Raw genomic sequence first — 23,924 nt, forward strand, 5'->3', positions numbered from 1 at the left:
ACAGTGCCGAAGGTTCCAGTCAAGAGTTTGATAATCAAAACTATTTTTTAAATTTCTTTCACTATAACTATTTTCCATATTACTTGTTTTTTTTTAGAAAAACGGTTGTAAAAACATAAAATCATTTTTTTGCATTAAAATAATAATAAAAATAAAGATAACTAAGTTAGAGGGCAGAAAACTGTCAAATATGATTTTTAAAGTCGCACCAAGCCAAAATAGCGATGTGGGATGGTGGGATGTTTCCACTTTCAAAAATGGCTTTTACGGAAATCATATGTCAGACAGGGTAGTTACAAGTAAGATATTATTAGTACACAGAGTGTTCGGTTTAAAATAAGAAGATCGTTGGTGGAACCACTCTGTAGAAATAATATAACAATTAAAATATATAACAGCCTTTGCCTTTGATTTTTTTCTAGGTTTTGAGAGGAAGTAACATCCTATTATGAGCAAATCTGTACAGATATCAATGTAAAAAGATAGATTAGGGTGTAAAAAACGGCTGTCATCTGTAAACTGTCTGTCCCGAAAAGTTATGGTTGGGATTATGTTGAATAGATTAAGGTTATCAATACGATTATGATTAGAACTATGAATGTGTTGTATAAACCCAATCTCCTTTGAATATGTTATTATATATAGTTGTTGTTCGGTTGTTTAGGTTCGGAGGTCTGACATTATAATAATTGTTGATAATGTGGAGCATTGAAACAAAAACGGATAAACACACTTTCCTCAGGCTTTATCAATTGGATCACGACTTCCGGGGCCCGCGAATATTAACATTAACCCTATTTTTTTATAAAACTGAAACGGGTGCAGTAAACTCCAATTAAATAAACGCGCTCGCCAGACCGTAACTAATCATTTGATTTTTTTTATAGTCTCTGCACAGTTTCTTGCTTCGTACGAATGCAGGGCGAATGAAAAATCCCGCGTCATCGCTCCACTGATCACCAGAGATTGAGCAATAATAAACGAGTACAAAAAAAGGAATTTTGCGTCTAGGATGGAAGAATTTTTGTTTCGAAATTATTGATGGCTATATGTACCATTCTGCGAAATTTAATATCTCATAATGTAGAGTAAGGTTTGAATTTAACCTATTGTGCGAAATTTAATATCTCATAATGTAGAGTAAGGTTTGAATTTTACCTATTGTATATATTTTTAACTTAGGAAAGGAACTAAAAGTAGGAACAAGAAGCTGTCCAAAAATTTTTTTTGTTTTCCTATATAATTTAAATTTTTAACAATCACCCATGACATACAGGGTGTCCCAGTAACGGCAACGAGATATACGGTCTTCTGGGAACAGACGATCGTAAAATCAAAAAAAAAAAAGTAAGTAGATCGGTCACGAGATTCAGAAATGACCAGAGGCGTAATTTTGAATTTTAAAATTCGGCGAATACAAAAATTAAAAAAAAATGTTTGAATAGGACTTTTTTTTAAGTCATTTGAGTATCGTTATTCTAAATATGAATAGAATTTAACGCTATAAAAAATTCGATATTTAAAGTCTTTTTTTTATTCATCTTAATACCATTTACCCCGTTAATATGTTTTAATCACAAAGCACTATTGTCGGCAATTAACAAATTTTATTAACTATTGACGTATTTAAATACTGATTCAATACAATTTTTATTATTCAAATAATTCAATATATAATGGAATTGGTTAGTATTCATCAATTTAATAATTTTAGTTGAATAAAGCTAATTGTAAGAAACTTATGACAATAATAAAGATTTGGAAAAAAATGTAAAACATAAAAACAAAATGTTATTTTGATTGTAAATATCGTTTGGTACCCTAAATAATAAATTAGCGTTTTAGTTGGTAAATTTCTCCTTTAGTCGCATTTTAGGTTAAGATAAATATGTTGAAATGTGTTTTTCACTAGCTTGTTCGGCCTTTATTTAGTGACTTGAAGAGTACTAAAGTATGTTAAGCCTTTTTAGGAGAAATCACATTTATATAAGGAAATGTTGGAACACCCCCACTACTTTCCTTGCAGAGATAGAGCAAGTAACATTGAATAAAAAAAAAATTGTCTCAGCCATACAATAGTACGCGCGTTATCTATGGTTAACGTTAGGAATTTTTGAAAATTAATTTAGTAATTACGGCTCTGGTGGCAATTTCAAAATAATTTCCAGCATTTTTTATTGGGCTATATACTTTTTTTTTAATTTTTAGGTCATCCACACAATTTTCTTAAAGATCAAACTCGAAGTAAAAAATGTTGTGTAGCGAACGAGTGTCACATCAAAAACAATGACAATAATCATTAATTATTTATTTACGTACACTTAACAGATGATTGTAGAAGACTGTATAAATGCAAACGAAATGTAAATACAGCAATAGCAGTAGCAAATTTTGATGGAGACCACGAAAAATTTGGAGTGAAGGGATAGACATAGAGATTAGAGAAAGGAAATCGGAAGATATAGAAGAACGTTGTGATCTATATGTACATTATCACTTAACAATTACAATATTGTATTGTATATAATTTCCACGTTCCTTTTCAGCCTTGAGGGTTATATTATATCATATCTTTATCTATCTCTTATATCTTTAATATCTTACATTGCTTAAGTCCCTTATAAAAGAAATTATTGTTCCCAATATTACGCCATTAATCGGTCGAAAATGTCCTGGTTTTCCGTTTCGCTGTTAATGGCGAAAGAGATGGCGCAAAGGAGGAGAAGGAGGAAGTGGATACGTTCATTTAATTTTCTCGCCATGCGGCGCCAAAGATCGTCCCGGAATAATAGGCCAGCCGATTTCCTGTTCTGCGTTACATATTTAGAAGAGCAGTGGCGTCGGACGCATATTATTTTATTTTATTTCAACGGGGATTTAAAGAATTCCAAATCATATTCGACTTCGTTCGGCAGACGATGTGCAAAAGTTTTGGTTAGAAACAAAAAAGAAAAAAAGAAAAATTTAAAAAACCAGCATAGTGATCGTGCCACACGATGGTTAAGCGCTTTAACTTCAGAAACAATGGTTTATCTTTTGAATTAAAAACCACTGGAAGGCCTCTAAGAAATAGGAAAAAAAGAAGACATAATTGCCAAAAAAACACAATAAAGAAGACATACAGGTACTCAAGTTTTCTTCTTTTTATAATGCTTATCTGTTCATTTTCGTTGTTCATTCTCTCCAGCACTGACTCATTTGATGCCCGGTCCAGCCATGAAATCTTCTGAATTTTTCGGTACAGCCACATTTCAAATGCTTCCAGCCTTTTTTGTGTTGCCTCGGTTAGTGTCCACGACTCCACCCCGTAGAGTACCGTTGCGAAAACGTAGCATCTTAAGAGTCTGTTCTGCACTTAACCTCTTGAAAGTGATCCCATTGTTCATTAATTGTCGTTTCCAGATAAGTGAACTTAGGAACCCGTTCCCATCTTTCTCTAATGAACAGTTGACAGTTTTGGATATTTTGTTTAGTTATTATCATGAACTTGGTTTTACTAATGTTCATGCTTAGGTCATATTGGTCACTGGCGTCGTTTATCCTGTTCATTAACTCTTGCAAGCCATTCAAGCTATCAGCGAACACCGCAGTGTCGTCTTCATATCGAATGTTGTTAATACGTTCTGCATTCAGTAGAATTCCATTGTCGATATTTTTCAAGGCTGTAGCGAATATTTCCTCCGAGTACAAGTTGAAGATTAAAGAAGAAAATACATTCCTCTCTAACGCCACGTTATATAGCAATGACATTGACTTCCTTATTTGTATCAGACTTTATGATAGCTGTTTGATTCCAGTATAAGTTTCTTATGATTCTAATATCCTTGTCATCCATTCCTTCAATCCTTCAATACTTGCATCATCCTCTCGTGTTGTACCTTATCAAACGCTTTCTCATAATCAATAAAGCAAACATATCGTGGAATAGATTTTTTATATATTTTTCCCATGTGTCTTTAATGTCTTTTCGTTCACAATTCAATTTTCCGCTTTCGTTGAATAGCTTACTTACGGTTTTTTTCTTATACGTTCCACTTCTTTCTTTAACTTTTTTGTGTACGTTGAATTCATCAGATTACTTTGTAGCTCTTCAATTTCTTGACATTTTCCTTCTATATCTTTTTATTTCCCTTCTCTAACCTTTCTTTGTATTAGTCTGTTGAGTTGTTGGTATTTTGTAATGTCGTTCTGTGTTTTCTTCTTACTTCCATAAGCTGTAGGATTTCTTCTGTTATCCAAGATTTTCTGTTGTCATTGTCGTTTTTTAGTAGTTCTTTTTTGAGATTTTCCACCGTTCTCTTTAGTGCCTGGATTTGCTGATTCGGGTCGTTAAATACTTCCTTTATCTGGATGCACTTCTCATTAAAGATTTGTGTTACCTGATCTCGTATGTTATGTTTGTATGTATGTATGTTTACCGTGCATCGTGTTTGTACTCTATTTAGTTTAGTTCTATATGTTTTTACACTGGTAAAACTATGTCCTTTCCATTATCTCTGGATGACTTCCACGTATATATTCGTCTTGGTGGTAGTTTGTAGAATGTGTTTAGTATAACTAGGTTGTGTTCGGCTATGAATATACTGAGAGTTTCTCCTCTGTCATTCCTATCTCCAAGTCTGTAAGGCGCAATATGTCCGCCCATTCTTCCTCTGCCTACTTTAGCGTTAAAGTCTACCATTAGTATTAGGACTTTATATTTCGGCAACTTTCTTATCAAGTCGTGAATCTTGGTATAAAATACTTGCACTTCTTCATCACTATGCTCTGTGGTGGGTGCGTAAACTTGAATTATATTAGTGTTCACAGGCGAAGTATTTACTTGAAGAAGCATAATCCTTTCATTCACAGGTATAAAATTGATAACGTGTTTAGCCACTTTTTTCTGTATGATTCTTCCTACACCATGCTCGTACCTTCCATCCGTTGTTCCGGAGTAATATATTCAATGTCGCAGTAACTCGCCATCATTTCTATTTTTAGGCGATCCATTTCTTTCTGAGCCATGGTCTTAATGTTCCAAGTACATATTCTGCTAGGTTGTCTTATTTTAATGCTATCATTTCTCATTCTACTGTTCAAACGTGCTCCCCCCGGAGATCCGATTGGGGAGGTTGAAATTCCGGACTGATTTGATTTGAAGATAGCCATGTTGATTATTCTTGAGATGTCCAGTAGATCTTTACCTTGCCTTTTACAGCTCAATGCCGTTGATCTTTACAGTGATTCTTCCGCCTTTGAGATCGATTTCTCAACCTCAGGACAATGCGGTGTCCTTCCCCCTAATGGTTCCTCCACCCAAAGCTGTTGACCCTTAGGTGGGGGACTACTTATCCCGGTAGTCATTCGGTCGCCATATACTAGTTAGTTTTCGCTGGATTTGGGCGGAGCTGATTTGATCTGTAATAATCATTCAGTCTTGATAGGGATTCTGTTATCTGCTCCTCTATCTCTGCGATGTTTTTTCACTGGCAGGTGATAACTACGTCGTCGGCGTATCTAAAGCTTCTTGTTGATGGGCCGATTGATTGGTCATTGGTATAAACATTGAAAAGCATGGGTGCTAGCACGCTACCTTGGGAAAGGTCTTTCTTCTGGTTCCTCCAACGGCTTCTCGTTCCTTGGCACTCTACATAGTATCTTCTGTTAGATAGCATTGTTTTTATCACTTTGGTCAACTGGTAGTCTCCTGTCGTTCCACCTCAATAACCGGCAGGCGAGAAGGGAACTACAAATAGAATGGAACTCAGTCAGACTGCAACATATCTAGGTGTTGCATTAGACCGCTCCCTAACGTTCAGAAAGCATATCGATAAAACCAAGGCCAAAGTCAACACCAGAAACGGCATTCTTCGGAAACTGACTAATGCTCGATGGGAGGCAAACCCTAACGTTCTGCACTCCTCGGACCTCGCACTGTGCTACTCCGCAGCCGAGTATGCATCCCATTCCCCGTATGGGTGAGATCATCACATGCCCATAGACTGGACCCTGTCCTGAATGACTTGTCTAGATTAATAACCGGATACCTAAAACCCACTAAACTTGATCAGCTTTACATGCTAGCCGGAATTGCAGCACCGCAAATACGTAGGGAAACCCTAGCCATGGCGGAACGAAGCAGACAATGTGAAGACACCAGACATTCTCCATAAAAAGTATATACCGGCAGCGGCCAGACTGAAATCAAGGCGAGGCTTTATGCAATCTACACAGCCCGTCACAGGCTCTAAAACTGCTACCAAGGAGGCAAAATGTGAACAGCGCCTAGCAGTCAACGACATTCCAACCTGGAACACAAAAGAAAAACTTCCTGCAGGCTCTGACTTAGACTGGGGTACCTGGAAAACCCTCAACCGACTCGAATGCCAAATGGGGAGATCCAAGAACAAGCCCCTGAAATGGGGACATGTGAAAGAGGAAAGGAGGACAATCCCAGACAATGGAGCACCTTCTAGCGTGTCAACCCCTACAAGCCTCATGTAATCCGGGACCTTTGGACGTGCAATGAAAATGCTGTGAAATGCGCCAGACACTGGAGTGATATATGAACAATATCTTATAATTTCTAGTCACAAGTTGTAGTTCAGACACGATTAAATAAAATCCTCGTTAGTTAGTAGACACGGTGTACCGAACAACTAAAGTTGTAGCTCGTGTAGGTGAGGTTGGCATTTGTATACGAGAGGCTGCGTATTGCGCTTCTATATACCTTACAACCCCCCCCCCCCCCCCAAGTGATCAATAATCTACAAAGATAAACATAGGTTCCATACCTTCAAATATTGCCTCTACAACATTTTGTCTCATGATCATATTAGTGAACACCAAGGAGTGTCAATAGAACATTTTGGAACCTTTTTCGCTACACTACCTATTGAAAAATCACAGTATGAGCCACCAATTTTACCGTGCTCTGTCTATTTTCCGACAGCAGTTTATTCACAGATCTCCCTGTCCAGTTTAAAGTATTTTACTCAGTTCTCCACCACATGTTACGAGGATGCGTATTCAGCCGGGAGCTGTACCATATCCACATTAATTTCTTGTGGTAATAAACCGGATAACAAAGGTTTGGTTAGTTTTAAGTAAGTAAGAGTTTTAAGGTATACATTAAGAGGGGGTTTTTTATTTTCAAGTTTTTAGACAACATCGTTTATTTTAATAATCATAGTCGAGAACTTTCAACTTCGGGTTCGGCCTGTATATAATCACCCCGGCGCACTCAGTCAACAACGTCCAGCAGATCTTATCGCGGACTCTCTTCGGCGTTATTCATTAAGAAAACGGGCCGTAAAAGTTAATATTTCACCATATCTTCGGCCATTCACAGAGGCATTTATTAACCCGATTAAAAGAATTAAAATCGTTATAAAAGAGTTGTACAAAAGTGCGCATAAAAACGATTACGCTTGTGTGGCATATCTCGGCGTTCCAAAGGAGACGGCGATATCATTGCGGCACTATTAAACAGATACGGCTTCTTAAATTGAATTAACGAAATGTGTTTACGCAGTGACTTTTCGGACATCTCGAAATCCCGTTAATTGTTATTAACATTATCTTTATCGGGAAATAAAAATTGTGTTTTGTTGGTAAACGTGAGACACGCGTCCTCAATTTTCCTGATATTTATTTATTTGGAAATTAACCAATCTAGAATCTTTGTAAAGGGTAATAATAGTAAGTGCAAATTTCAAAGCTGAAAAAATCCGATCGGAGTCACGCAGGGGTCTCACCTTGTTTAAATCTGAATAACTCATAGAGTTTGAGGTTTGTTGCCCACATTAGGATGCTGCAAAAAATTTTTTATTTTTTTTTTAGCTCTTACCCTCTCAAATGTTTCTTTTTGATATAAAAAAATCCTCATCAAAGATGAGCCCTGTAGCTCAACTCTAAGGGGTCGCTATTTTTATTTTAGTTTCATAACATTAAAATTAAATTTACGTATAATGTTTGCGATTTTTTTACAAAAAACCAATTTATATCGTTAAAGTTGAGTCTTTAAACTTTCCAAAGTCGTATAACAAAGTATGATTATCATTAAAAGAAGATTAATTACACCTGTTTAAAAATTACTACTTTTCAGAAATAGCTCCTAATAATTTGTTATCTACATAGTTTCTCAAAATTTTTATCTTAATTAATAGGCAGTGTTTTATTTCTATGAATTTGAAATTTTAGAATGGTTGTCAGTACGTAGTGTAGGTGGCAGCACTAATTGTATTAGATCATGCGGTACAGTTGTCAAAGTATCAGTGTCTGTAACACATATATTAAAAAATTACTGTGTATTGTCATTCTTTAAGGCTCTCAGTAATTTCAATTATTATGAGTAAAATGGCTGAAAAGAACATTTATTTGGTTGGTTTTTCGTGTAGAAAATTATGTAAACGAAAATTACCGAGTATAAGAAAAGTTTTACAATTATTTTTCTACAAGCATACAGATTCTAAACTCACAATTCATTAGAGTATCTGTCGAAACTTCTAAGTTTGCAGAAGTTAAAAAAATACTATGTCGATTTGACGTTTTAAATTCTTCATTTAAATATTTAGACTGAGTTGATTAGATACATCAAACAAATTTTGAAGGCGATTTTTAAATGTATGCTCCGTAATTTTTTGTTTCTAAGTTTGTTTTTTTTTTAGATTTTTTTTAAGTTCCCACTCTCGATAAACTTTCATGATTTTAGTAAGCGTTATATGGTTGACAGACATAAATACCAGTAAGTTTCCAAACTTTCATAACATCATGAATCACTTCATCAACACACTGTCGGATTGAGAGGTTATAATCTGTATGCTTGTAGAAAAATAATTGTAAAACTTTTCTTATACTTGGTAATTTTCGTTTTCTATATGAAAAACCAACCAAATAAATTTTCTTTTCAGCCAGGACAAAAAATTTGCTGCCACCATTCGGTAACTGAAACAAGAACAGTATCATATCGTAATGTATCATGTTTTGACGTATAAATAAAATAAGTCTGATAATTATTGTGAATAAATAAAATTCGAAAATGCAGCGGCGCGGGCTTTTAGCATTTTATTCCGCCGAAAAAGCGCTGAGCGCTTTTGTCCTGTTGCCTGAGGCAAACTTTTAACGAAAATTAATGAAGGAAATCTTTTATGACGGCGTCTTTTTTTATCGAGTTTCGACATAATTCGAGGCGAAACCGGACGCTCCTAAATAATCGACTTTCTTTTTTTTTTTCAGCGATAAATAGAGAACCGACCGGCAATGCAATTAGTTAAAGTCGATCATGGTGGTTCCAAACTATTCCTTTTAAGAATTTAGTTGAACTGATTGACTTTCGAAATATTATACATTGAAGAATGTCTATATGTCTAAAATATTATATTTCTATAAAATGCCTAATATTTGCTTTATAACACAAATAATTAAAATATATACTATTATTTAGAGAACCAACCCCAAAAATTTAGTTGAAGATGTAAAAAAGGTTGGATGGAACTCATATGGCTGAGGATATTTAAATTGTATATAACACACACACTAGAAGGGAAACCCACAATAATTTGCTGTCAAAAGCGCCAGCGCCATAGCGGTGTCGCGTTTTAAAAGAGACGGTAAAGAAATCCGTTGTTTTTAAGTATGGCGCTGCCATCTATTAGAGAAAAGATAAATTAAAGGATATTTTCCTGCAATATTTTATGATTTCTGATAAGGAGAAATACAATAATTTTTCAACAACGTTTGCTAAACTATGTACAATAAATACGAATCCGTTTTAAATATGTTTTTTAAGCTACTGAACAAATTTTTAAAAAATGGTACGTATATATACACTTAGGTTTATTTAATATTATACATTTCTGATATGTGCGTTTTAAGACAAGTACATGCAACAAAAATACAGGCCGATTTCAAAGTAAGCGTAATCCTCGAATAAAAGCTCAACTAAAATTTCCTAATAACGAGTGTTCGGATACTTTTTGGGAGTTATTTTCGTCGGCAGATGACTGATGAATTTTCGCGACAAACACACCAGTTTCGTCAGAAATTTAAGGAACCACAAAATAATTATTGTTTACAATTAAGCAGTTAGTAAAAGTAGATGTAATTATTACTTTCGGATTTCAGCATACTTGGAAAACCTGTTTTCCATAAGGCCCTCTTGGTTCCTGCTAATTTATCATATTCCGTGAAATGGAAATCACATCCTTTATAAGACTTATATGTTTGTTCTTGCCCCTTGTTATTGAAATTGCCGTTATTGAACAGAGAAACATCGTTTATTGGAAACCTATATTACTTCCTGAATATATCAGGACCACGACACGTTTTCTATTAAGCCTCCATTGTAGTTTAAACACAAAGCTCGCAATAATCCAAAAACCACAAAGCATAAACAAAAAATATGAACCAAAAATTTCACGCAATTCAAACTGACTGGCTGAGCGCAATGTAATTTGAATCATACAAACCGCCACCTAGCGGTAGATGTCCGAAGAATATCCAGTCTGATTATCTGATTGTGTCTCCAAAATTAAACTTTTTGACAGACGTTTTTATTTTGAAAACTGATTTCAAAAATCTATGCATTTATTTGTATCACGCAAGGTTTATTTGCAAAAACTTTACTCAGACTTTTTTGAGTGAAATCTTCATCTTTTTGCTGCGTTGTCCGGATATTCGGATGTGTGTTTTTAAGGGCGCAACATCCAGAAATAGTCCTTGTTCTTCACTAACTGCTCCAAGATTTTTCAGGAAAATAGTTCAAGTGTGAAAACAGGAAATGCACTTTCAAACCCATATTAGAACCTACACGATGAAAGTGTTGTAACATATTTTGAACAATACTTTCGTAGTTTTCGTCCCTAGAGTTCCCAACTTATCGAAACACAGGCGTTTTTCTCGACATTGCTCATTGTGTTTTGAAAGTCCCTGTCTTTGCATAATGTTTTATCTGCGGCCGAACAAAAATACCTACTTTTACAAATATTTGAAACACTGAATACATTTTTGTCTAAGGCTTTAACAAACTGCTACATCAAGCCAAGTTTGATTTGAAGAGGAAGCAGTAATTTTTTTTTGGGTCAACGTAATTCATTTTTGCTACCAGGTATAAGGCTTGTTCTAGATTGCCATTCTATTTGAGTCCGGTGTCTATCTCTTGTCCGACTATCTCACTCACAAATAAACCATGGAAATTTTGTATAACCCCCTTGTTGTCCTACGAGCTTGCACAGAACTTTAAGGTCACTACAAAGCGTCCACCACATATTGATAGTTTTTTTTTTTCGAAAGAAATCCTAAATTTTCATACGTTTCTTTTAAATGTACCGAATGTACAACTACTACGCCTACTTGAGTCAATAAACAGGCGCCATGCTTCTTTTACATTGCCTTGCGCATTGCCTAATTTTAAAACTAAGTTAGGAATATTGTTGCAATACACCAGAGTTACTTCCTGGGTAAAATATTTACATAAATCTTTTTCGCGATCCCGGTATGATGTTTTCTAGTTCTTTTGGGGCGGTATACATGTGGTGTATGAGGAACGGGTCGATTAGTAAAGTCAAGATTGGGTTAGTAAAGTTAATAGTAAAGTCAAGATTGGGTTACACAATTTGTGTCTTAATGTTGCTGTTGAATCCTTAAACACTACACAAAAAAAAATAACAATCATCACTGTGATCTCTAGACTCTCACCATACCATAGTAATACCAAACCTTAAACATTTCTTCTTACCTAAAATAAGCGTGGTATACATTTTTCACAAGTTATAGTTTGCCTTTGCTTTACTACTTCATAACTACCATAGATATAAAAAAAGTTATTTGGATTGTTCAAGTTATCTTCTTTCTATATGTATATGTTCTAGAACACTATAAATACGCAACAACGAAGACAACAGCCGCGAATACACGACGACCAATACAACCAAACTCCGCATAAGCAGGTTACAACGCTGTATCGACGCTTCTGCGCCAACTCTGTTGCCTTGCAGAGGAATCTAATTTTATCCAGTGTTGCCAAATAACATTTAATTTCATAAAAATCAATTCATTTAAAGATCATGTCTAACATGGAACAAACATATTTATGTCATGTATAAATGTATAAATAAATATTTATGTAAATTAATAAAATAACATCTTTAGGATATAGAGCGCGATAAAAAAAATTGATAGAGCAAAAATATCGCGTTTTTTGGGAAAAAAGGCCCAAAAAATATACAAATCAACAAACAGCTTTTAAACATCAAAATCACTGCACAGCTGTGTTATTTTTTAGGGTTACCATACATTTTAGGTGGTAAGTGATTTTCATTTCATCATAGCGGGACATAAGAAATTAGTGGAATGATACAACTATAAGGAACTGCCAGTCGAAAAGGATAAGAACAGAGAATTATTTTACGAGCAAGTTGCAAGCGTTTTCTGTAATATTACGGACATTTCTAGTCTTAAATTAAAGTCAACATCTTAGTTCACAGAGTGTATTAACTGAGTACAAATTAAAAGAAACTCGTGGTTTCTTAGAAAACCAACAACCAACAAAAGTAATCACCTTTCAGGACTTTCATCTGAGATTTACTAGCTTCTGCTGTCTTTCTGCGTCTCTGGGACTCGTTTGTCAAGAATTCCTATTACAATTCTATCACGTATCATATATTTTGGATCTTTGTATTTCGTCATTTCGCCTACTTTACAGAGTTCTTTTCAAAAACCGTCAAAGTTTTGTCTCCGTTTTTCTTACTATTAAATTTAAATCGTTCAAATGTTACATGCGAATTAGGTGAGCAATGGGCGTCAAACTTGAATGGTTATGGTTTTCAACTTTTCCATTTTCGCCTTCTGCAATATTAAAACTGTTAAACAGTTCTGAGCCATCATTAGCTGTCAAGTTTAGAAAAACCTACATCTTTGCATAATGTATTGTATATAATATGGCATTTCTGCCAAAATTGCTTCCAATTCTCTGAAATGTCGCCCTTTGGGGAGAGCGGTTCTTGCAGTCGGAAAAATGCCTCCATTTTGTTGGAGCGCCAATGAGTTTTTCCTAGTTCTAAATATTACATTTTTAAATACTAAATAATGATGGTTTCCGATGCACTACAATTTTGTTTACTACATCACATAATGTCAGACGTTTACTGTCTAATGACGTCACCGCCATTTAGATATCTGCGAATAAAGGCTTAATTTTTATGTAAACTTTAGTACCCATGAAAGTAGTCATGTAAAAAATTTGTACAATCATTTTAATGTTTAATTTTCTTTTAGCCGGACACGATGAACGATCTAAGACGCTGGACTTCGGACGAAGCCTTCGGTGACGTCACCGTGGGACCCAGCTGCGTGAGTCGTATCACCAACGGCGCACTGAGCGACGGTGAAGCTACCGACGGCACCATCGTCTCGGACGACGAAGGGGTCGACCACAAACTGCCTTCTCCGGAGGAACAGCTCCAAGTAGTCGCGCTCAGGTACGGAAACAGCACATGGCGTAATTTTTTAATGCACTTATTTCTCGATACAAGTCTGAATTAAAACTTTAAAAACGTGTTTTGGCGCCATCTGGCTCATCTCGGAGCACTTACGTTACAGATTCCCGGCGGAAATAGTCGCGGTCGATGTTTCCGGTCGCAGTTTCGACCGGATGTCACTTCAACGCCGCTCGCTCATGAACGGCGAAATCGGCAATCGGACGACAGATGGCGACACGGTCAAACGAAAAGGGAGAACGCGCAAACCGCGAAGCAGGCGGCGAAACACTTTGGCGGGAACGGATCAGAAAGAGATACAAGACGCGCTGACGGCGGGGTGAGTTTGTTGTTTCCCAGCGATTAGTTAAAGACACGGATAAGCTTAACGCGTAGGACGACGGTACCTGATCGAAAGTTTATTTATCTATATATCCGATGGCCCACAAGTAACGCCACGGACGACAATTTTTTAAATTTTAAATATAACATTGTTATTAGCAAAACATTTTGAACGATTGGAAGTAAGGCCTTAAACCTCTTAAAATAACTACCTAAGCGTAATAGGTTTCATTGGTGTTTTGTGGAGTCAGCTGCACTAATCACCGTGAGTTATATTTAATAATTTGGTGCGTTACACAATTCCGTTTATTACCTCCTCAACATTATTGTATGGTCTATGATAAACGACTTCAACTAATACAGTATTCTCATATGGGCTTTACATTAAGAGTGCCCAAAATTGGTAGAAATAAAGTTTGGAAAAAATCATGTACCTGCTAAATCCATGAAACCAAGCAGCTTTTTGAAAAAAAAAATTTAGCTAACTTTTACCACTCCAGAAAAAAAATCCTTTTTTTGATCTAAGCATTGAATTTTCTTCTTCTGTTATTTTACTATGCAATAATTGCGAAACTAAAATACTAATTACTTTCGGACAGAAAAAAGCATATTACGCCCAAATCAAACAGCATAGAGGGTAGGAGAACAAATACAAAAATGCACAAGAGTAAAGTACTCTTATTTTTAAAAATTATTAAAATATTATTAAGAAAAGTTGTTTAGAATTAAAAGTTATGTTATACTGTCGCAAATTATTCAAAACCAAATCAATTTAGCAAATTTTTGTTCCAATTATAACTTATGTTTAAAACTAAGATTTTTTTATATGCATATTAAAAAATCGGCATTTAATGGCGAATTTAACAATATTAATATTCTGGACTAACCTCAACCAATTTAACATACATACATACATACATACATAATTTAACAAAATAGGAAAAATGGCAAATTTGAAAAAAATTATTAATTGAAAGATATTTAGATGAGAGAAAAAATAAAATCAAAAAAGATAGTCTCGTTTTTAAAACATCAGAATCTTCTTTACGGATGAGAGAAAAAATAAAATCAAAAAAGATAGTCTCGTTTTTAAAACATCAGAATCTTCTTTACGGAACTGAAACATGAAATTTGGTTGATTTTCTTTATTACACGCAGTTTGAAGACGTTCATTCCTATTGGATTTACACCCTAAAGACCCTGTCTTAACTGTGTTCGAAGGTTCATTTGATATAAAATTTCTTAACAATCAAGCAATTATTATTTGACAATAACACTCAACGTCATCGGACTGTCATAATGACTACTTCAAAGTCTCGTTTCTTTACATCTCGATATCCGCGATTATTTTGATAAGATATTATGTTTTTCAATTAATAGTAATTTACATCTACAGCGTTCTGTCAAAATTTTTAAATTAAACATTTGCTATGTAAATGATGATTTCTTAATATGCCTATTAAAATTAACAACGAACTGGGTACTAAAAAAGAATTTTTATAAAATTTTTATTAAATATGGATGTGGTTTATGTTTCACAAAAAAATAAAAAGTCTTAAGTAATTTTATTGATTACATAGAATTGGAACAAAAATTTGCTAAATTGATTTGATGACAATGATTATGAAGGAATACTAAAATTTTTTTTTTTGTAAACAAAACTTTTCATAAACTTTTTATAACGGGTAGTGGTATATCTGGCCGAAACGTTGTGTAAACAAAAAAATAAGGACAACGAAAATTCCAAAATCTCCTAGTATTTCTAGTATTTAATAGTATATTATACAACAAGTGCAGTAAACGGCATTTGAGTCACGAGTGATTTAAAAAGTCTACCGAATGTGTTACATATGATACTTTTTCTACTACCTTCTATAAAATTTTACACCGATCTAGCGTGCGGGAAGCGTCACTTAACCACGTGAGTTTCTTGTCGTACGGATCCGAGCCCTTCGGGCATTTCAGGAATATTTCTTCACAGGTTTAGGTGCAGTCGGATGTTTTCACCGCACGGTTTGAATTTTGACGTTTGTCAATAATTCTGACGGGCCTGTCAGTGAATGTATTCGTGTTGTTTTGCAAAAATGAACTCAAAAACTAACAGTCGTAGAAACAGTATAGTATGCAACACGTTTGGTAAACTTTTTAAGTCACTCGTTTACCGCACTTGTTACATAATATCCTATTTTCTACGACTTTTAGTTTTTACTGACATGACCGTCAGAATTGACAAACGTCAAAAAAAAAAAGATATCCGATTGATCCCAAATCCGTGCGGTAATGTCCGAGGTGGCTCGGATCCGTGGGACACGAAACTGGCGTGGTAAAATGACGTATGCTAGATCGATGTATAATTAGGTATTTTAGGGAAGGGAGTACAAAAAATTATTTAAAAAAAATATAAGAAAAGATTTTTTTATCTTAACAAACAACTTTTCTTAATAATTGGTTCCATTTTTTGAAAAAAAGGTACTGTACGCTTGTGCAATTTTGAGTCCACGGAATATATGGTTGTGTAGTTAGTTACAATACGATATGTTGCACATTGCAGATTACCGTATTATTCGAGGATGTTAAAAATGTTGACTCTCATATTTTCATTGTTTCAACACTTTTAAACAACGGGCAATCTTTCGATCACGTATCCGCCCTAAACGAAACCGAGACATTGTGTACAGTGTGAATAATCAACGCGTCGATTAACCCATTTTTGGCATGCTTCACGTCGCTGTAAATATTGAATCTTTTTACTCCACACGAAACCAAATATTCACACTGGCATCGACGCCTCCGACTATTTAACACCCCTGACGTTAAATTCTGTAGGACCGATCCATCTTCGCCGACCACCTCGAATCACCGAGAGACCGCCGGCAAAACGGCCACCGTGCCCAGAAGCAAGAGTAGCGACGTGCTGCGATCGTGCAAACGCGAATCTATCGAAGTGAAAAAGTCACATTTCAACACGCTAAAGCAATGGGGCAAAACCCAATACGACAAATTAATGAACAAAAGTTCGGAGAGGAGCGACGCAACGAACGCCGCGTCCAAAACCAACTCGGAGGACGGCGTGGACGATTTCAATTTGTACGAAACGATCGCATCGAGACGAAAGAGGAACTTGGAGAAGGAGCGCAAGACACACGAGAGGAACTCGTCGATATCTTCGTCAGAAAAATCGCTGCCCGCCAACGGCAACACGTTAACGGCGATGATGAACATCGCCGTGAAGTTGCGCGACAGCTCGCTGCAACGGCGACAGAGGAGGACCGGCACGAACAAGGAGGAAATCCACTCGTCTTCGGGTAACTGGAGCGCGAGCTCGGAGAGTGGCAGGACGTCGATCGGCTCGGAGATTACGTCGACCACGACGCAACCCAAGTCTACGACGTCGGCCGCTACGTCCAACAACTCGCTGAACGTGCCCCAAGGGCAGCCGGGTTCGGTCAACTCCCGCAGGAGGTTCAATTTCAACGCGTCCACGTCGGGAAGCGTGACGAGCGAGGGCACGCTGACGCCAGACATAATCCACGACCTCCACGAGGACGGCGACTCGGTGTACTCCTGCGACACCGAAGGCTATTACACCTCTTTCCACATGGACAGCGGTTTGAAAACGTTAAAGGAGGAGGAGCTGCCGTCCAGTCCCGTTCAGAGCACGTCGGCGATCTCGAATAATACCGCGGAGAACGAATACGAACTATTCGGCAAGGGAAGTACGTCGACGACGACGAGTTCCGCCGGTACCGTTTGCACCACGTTAAGGGCGTCGGAGAGTAACAAGAGTCTGGTGATCGGACCGGCGGTGCCCGAGCGAAAGAGCTCGCTATCGAAGCTATCGAAATCGTCGTCGGAGAAGGATTTCGGCACCATCAAGCGCAGTCCCAATACCACGACCGCCGCGAAAAAGTCTACGGACGGGGACGTGTCGCCGGACAGCGGCCACAACACGTCCAGTTCGCCGATCGAGAGCGTCAGCAGTCCGAACGGTTTGAGGAGCGGCTCGGATTTCGAATTTTCCGAATCGTCCGACATGGAGGGCGCCGAACGTATCGAACGCATCAGGATCAAGACGACCATCAACTCCAGCAGGATACCGTCGATGTGCGTGATAACGCCGTCGCACAGCGACGACGAATCGAGTAGCAACTCCTCCTACAAGAAGCAGACCATCATAAACAACTTGAAGAACAGCTTGGAGAAGGTGGATCCCGATAAATTCGACACGCGGATCATCAGTACCAACGTGAACGGCACCAACAGACTGGCGTTGGTCAGCGTTGACGTGAAATCCGGATACGCGACGGTAGAGAACATCGACCGGCCGGACGCGCAAACCGCCACGGTGAAGGCAACTATACGGGCGCCTTCGCCGAGCGGCGGCACCGTCACCGTCAAGGAGGAGTGCGCGAAGACCGTCACCCAACCGGTCATAAAGTCAAGCCTTATGCCGCTGAACAACATGTTCGGCAAACTGAGGACCAACTTGGCGAGCCTGGCGGGCAAAAGAGACAGGAGCAAGTCGCCCAAGGCTGTCGCCGTCGACGAGGGCGAGTACGTCACCATCGCGGACGTGCGCAATAACAACAAAGAGGTGACGTACTCGAATGACTCGATCAACAGGAACCTGAACACGGTGCTGAGCGGAAAAATGCGCGACGCCGAGTACGTGTCGCTCGACGAACTGCCCGTCAACGAGAACAACAACGTCACCTGTGGCGGAGGGGCGGATTCGTTGGAACGCAAGCAGCGGCAGGGCGCCAGAGTGACCTTGGACGCGGAAGGCAAGGTAGTCTACAGTTCGGACAGCTTGAGGAGGCGTAAGGGCTGCCACACGACGTTCGAGCCGGGCCCGTTTATCAAGTCCGGACAGAGTCCGGTTTCAAGTCCGTCGATGCCGCCCAGGGCCACCGCCAACGTTCGTCCGGTATCGAAGGTGGAGCAATCGGGCAAGGTGGTGATAAGGGCGTCCGGAGGAAATCAAACGGAGATCGTGCGTACTCCGACGGCCGTCGTCGGTCCGGGCAGTCCGAAAGGGCGGGCGTTGAGCCCGAAGGGAGCATACGTGCACGTCCAAGCGGCGGGAGCGGTCGCGGCGTCGCCGAAAGAAGCGAGAGGTAAGAGGTCGTTGGGCCGCGGGGTCGCGAAAGATCCCAACCAGGTCAATAACAGGGCGAGGGTGGTCAAGAGACGCGAGAGTTATCGGATCGCGAACAGCGCGATCGTCACCCCGCGAAAGATACAGACGTACGAGAAAAATATGGCGGACGAACGGGATAGTTTCGAGAAGGAGCTGGCGGACGAGCTCCTGAAGGAGAGCATCAATTATCCGCCGACGGTGTCTCCGGTTCTCGCTCCCAAAGCGTGCGTCAAGCGGTGCGGCCTGCTCTACAGCGCGGAGCAGGCGCAGAGGATGCTGCTGAGCTCCCCGAGACCGGTCGAGATACCGCGCGAGACGAACGAAAAGTGCCTAAGGGTGTTGAAAGCGTCCGCGGCCGATACGGAAATCTGGTAGAGTTTTTCCCCGCCCCATCGGTTTCTTACTTTCTTCATTTGTTCGACCGGAATACGAAAGCCCGTGGACACGTAGACAATAATTTTTGGAATTTCATGACTTTCAAAACAATCGACTCTATTCTACGAGGGTTACCTTTTATATGGCGGGATTTTTAATGAAAAACTATAAGCTACCAACAAATATGACTTTATTGTTCCTCAAAATATTGACCCTGATGATCAATACACCTTTGCACTCGATAAAACCAGTCATCAAAGCACTTTTCCCACATCGAGTCGGGAACCTCCAAAACATGCTTTTTTTCATCTTCTGGTGCCCACGTAATTTATTATTAATGTATGGAAGTAAAAAGAAGTAATCTAAATCAGGACTAGGTGGATGGCTCATCAAATCAACCTTTTTAATCAAAAAGTTCTTTGTTTGCACTGATCGGTGAGAGCTACCATTGTCGTCGTGGAGAATGATTCGTTTTCGGAGGTTAGTTTTTCTAATTTCTTCGAAGACTTTCGGCAAACAAATGGTTGTGTACCATTCAGAATTGACTGTTTTACGTTTCACCAAAGAAACAGTTGCAACACACTACCATTTGTTTCGAGGTGCTTCGCTCACGAACAACTTTTGTGAGCTTTGTCTCATTCTGAAAGACCCACACACTTCGACTGCTGCTTATTTTCAGGTTCATATGCTTAGACCCATGATTCATCGCCTGTCACGATATCATAGACGTGTTTGGAAGCACCGCAATCGCATTTTTTTTAGCATTTCCTTTGACCAATCAACAAGAGTCTTTTTTTGAGCTGTTATCAAATTGTGTGGAATCCAAAGAGAATAATTTTTTTTAACGGCCAAATGTTCATGCAAAATTGTATGTATGCTGATCCCACTAATGCCCAAAGATAGCTCAATCTCATTGTAAGTCGCATGACGATCCTGTTTCCGCACTGTATCAATGTTTTCTTGGACGACCTTCACGAAATTCATCCTTAAGAAAACTTCACCATCGATCCAGTCCAAAAACCAGCGATAATCAGGAGTAAGTTCATCGATGCATTGTTGTTGAGTTAGTCCACATCTAAAGTTGTAAATAATTATTACACGAAAATGTCCCCGATTAAGTTCCATTTTTAACCGTCACAATTTTTTTAATTTATCACAAAAAACACAAACAACACTCTTTCGCCAAAACCTAACTGAATAAACCTAACCTCAAAATGTCAAACTTCCCTATAAAAACGTTAGTCCCCAGATGGCCATGACTAAAGCGAAATCTTTTACATCACCTGGTTTTAATCTGCAAGCTATGGTCGGCGTATTAAGGGACACCGAGGTTGGTTGTGCCATTTAAAAAAAAAGTGATTTTATAATTTTTTAAAGCAAATTTCTAACGACGGTTTTGTGTTGTTTTTATTCTACAACATTTGTTCTATATAAAAATACAAACATTTGTAAATACAAATAAAAACTAACAGATGTTCTCCAAAAAAACAAAGCTAGTAACCTTCTAGGGATTCATTGTGGCACTGTCGGAGTTAGTTGTGACATAACTAAATACGTTAAAGACTGTCTATATATCATCATCTGAGTCACAGTTTCTTCTAACGCGCCCTTGTTGGGAGTTTCAGTCCAAATAGCCGCACGGCCACGTACGCGTCCTCTTTGGTGCTCGTCCTTTTGCCTGCCTTTGGTATATCTTCCAGTGAAAAATATGATTTGCCCATGCCTGGGGGTGCGGATAAATTTGTCGCATCTACTTGACTTTCTGGAGCAATCTGTAGATTTAAATCGGAGGTTAAGTTTATGTTTTTGAGCATTTTTTGAGCATCCTAGGGCATTCTAGGGATATTGGGGAATCATTTGTATCCAATAATGATCGGGGGCTCGTTATTGTTGGGCGGCTCTGTTTCGATAATTTCTGGATTTGGTCTATCGGTAAGAGCGGCAGGCAGAATTTCATCGTTGCCAAAACTAACTCGAAACCCAACTTGAATATTATTTGGTGTGGCGGTGAAACCTCTTTAGCAATGCAGGAAATATCATATATGTATTGTCATTTTCTTGCCTGGATGGTTTCTCATTAAGAAATTAATCGCACTGTTGATGTATTTTTTTTAGCGGATATACTGACCTGTCTGATGTCTAATGTCATGATTATCCAGGACAAGTAATACTGGCTATTCTTTTGATGCTCTGGAGTGCTTGGTAAAATATTGCAAAAAATATGAAATTCATTTTCAGATATCCAGCCAGACGGATTTGCGACTCCGCCATTGTTTACAAAGTGGTCTCTGTAGATCTTGCGAGGGAATTGAGTTACCGCTTGCACTGACCGCAAAACAAAATGTAACCAATCTACCTCTTCTCTCCACCGAAGTGACATCCCACTTGCCTAACCCCCTTCCTAGCAACTATCCGACCGTGGTAATTCCCATTTCATCAACATTGTAGAGGCATTGAGATTCAAACTTGTAACGGTCTAATACTTCCACTAATTGTGAAAAAAAAGCTTCCACGTTAGTTCTATAAAAACTAATTTCCCGGCTAAGACTTGCTGCCTCAGGAGTTCTCAGAGGCAGAGCGGTATACCCTTTAAGAAACATTTTATTTTCAACCCAGTTTGGACGAACTTCTACGTGATAACGGCAACCCAAAATATAACTTTGAATGTTGAATTAAATAATCAGCTAACTCGTTCTCCATAGGATCCGGTAGAAACTGACGATTTCCTTTGTTGCCTACTTCTGCTCGGTTGCTTAAAATATTTTAACAAGTTAAGCTAAATAATCATCAGAACAAAACAAGTATTTCAAAAGATTACCCTCTGTCTTTCGCTTACAAAACCGCTGTAAAGTCATGCGGTTGATTTGGAAATCTTCGGCTACCGAGCATAGGAATGGATGGTTCTCTAAAACTTCAACTGAAGCTCGATCAAACATCTATGGGGGTATTGAGTCTTTCGCTTTTCCGGTTATAAGCCCTCATTAGGTATATTTCAAAAATACCTAACAGGGGGGGTAAGATGTGCCAGTCAGAACCTGCCCCAAATTGATTATCACAACTAACCCCTGACGCTATCTTTTTCTATTTTTTTTTCATATTGCTCACAAAAAGCAAGGATAAAAAATCAAATATCACTATAAACTCTACATTCCGTAAGGTTTATTTTAATACATACTTTCCCAAAAGAACCTTTCTATCATTTTGTGGCCTGAAAGTTTCACATAGTCGTCCAGGCAGATCATACGTCATATGTCTTATTTTGTTGTTTAAATATAATGTAACTTTTTTTACCTCTTTCTGGAGGTAAAGGATTTATTGCTTCTGATTCCTCTTTTCTTAATATTTTTGATTGTTGTGTGACTCAGTTGCGTTGCATTTGCAGCTTTTACATTATCAATTTACGGAAGGATTCCATTTTTAGCTTGATCTTTTTGAAATTGGAATATTCAAGAAAGAAGAATAATGATTTTTTTTCATTTTCTTTTTGTCTCCGTCAGTTGACGTAGGAAGGTAGTGCGCCAATTATAGTGACAGATTGTTTAAAAATTGCGATTTTATTGGAAAACATATCACAATAGCCTATTTAAATCAACCAAACCTAGCAACGAAATCTAGTCCTAAATCTGTATATCGTTGGACCAAACCTAACCTTACGCCGATAGGTTAGAAACCTGTAACCGACTCAGTGTGGATAAGGTGATCTAGGTTCAGATGTGACTATTCAATGACACCTCTGGTGGAAAAAATGTTAAATTTTTTCATAGGACTTTCTTGTTTGCATGATTTTTAAATATATATTTCTTGGTAAGTTCACCGGTTTCTAATTCAAACACAACACCAACTGCTCTGTTGATGGTTATTGTTCAAGAAACATTAATGTTTGATGTAAAAATGTAACGTTTGATGTAAAAAATTTATTCTTTATTAGTCTTTAGAAGGGTCGCCGTAAGCAATAAACCAGATTTACAGCTTCAAGCAGAGCGATTTAAGTATACTTTCATCTTTATAATATTTACATGGCATTGAATTCCATAAGAAGTGCTTTCATTTTGCTAGTTTGAAGATACAATGCAACAATGCCTCTGCAGCAGACTCAATTAACGTGTTTAACATGTTTTAGATTTAACAATGCTTCTCCTACAACACAAATACAGAAACTGTTATGACAGATTATTAAGGAGGTCATCATAAAACTGAGTGGTTTCTAATGTCACCATTGTACATTTTCCATCCATAAGTTCAAAATTCTTTGGCTCTAGCAATATAACATATCGAAAATTGAAAAATTCAATAGAGCATTTAGCTCATTATATACTATAGAAACTTTTGGTTTTAATTTTGTCGTTTCGTTTGGTTGGCAAAAAGGACTATAAAAGTATAGAAAAACAATGGTGTGACATATTTTTGAAATTTACGCAAAGAGGTGCCGAAAAATGCTACCTCAAATTCCTGACTGGTCAAAAAAGTGTATGATTTCGCGAATAAGGAATGTCGAAACTTTAATTTGGTTTTAGTTCTTCATAAATAATTTTGGTAATAACTGTATTTAAGTATTGGATAAAAATATATTATTGTTTAAAAACGTTGGAGAACCAGGAGGAAACCAAATG

The 23,924-nt window shown here is 37.8% G+C and overlaps 1 protein-coding gene across 1 annotated transcript in view; it reads left to right on the forward strand.

Annotated features, from left to right (window-relative positions):
• Positions 1-23,924, forward strand: part of LOC132702563 (uncharacterized) — a 200,155-nt gene that overhangs the window by 169,373 nt on the left and 6,858 nt on the right. The window contains exons 3-5 of the mRNA XM_060671284.1: positions 13,258-13,460; positions 13,582-13,797; positions 16,626-18,916. Of these exons, the coding sequence (XP_060527267.1) occupies positions 13,258-13,460; positions 13,582-13,797; positions 16,626-18,916 (2,710 nt within the window). The remainder of the gene's footprint in view (positions 1-13,257; positions 13,461-13,581; positions 13,798-16,625; positions 18,917-23,924) is intronic.

This window comes from Cylas formicarius, unplaced genomic scaffold (genome assembly GCF_029955315.1).
Source record: "Cylas formicarius isolate icCylForm1 unplaced genomic scaffold, icCylForm1.1 PGA_scaffold_5__7_contigs__length_24384050, whole genome shotgun sequence".
In the NCBI taxonomy this organism is placed as follows: Eukaryota; Metazoa; Arthropoda; class Insecta; order Coleoptera; family Brentidae; genus Cylas; species Cylas formicarius.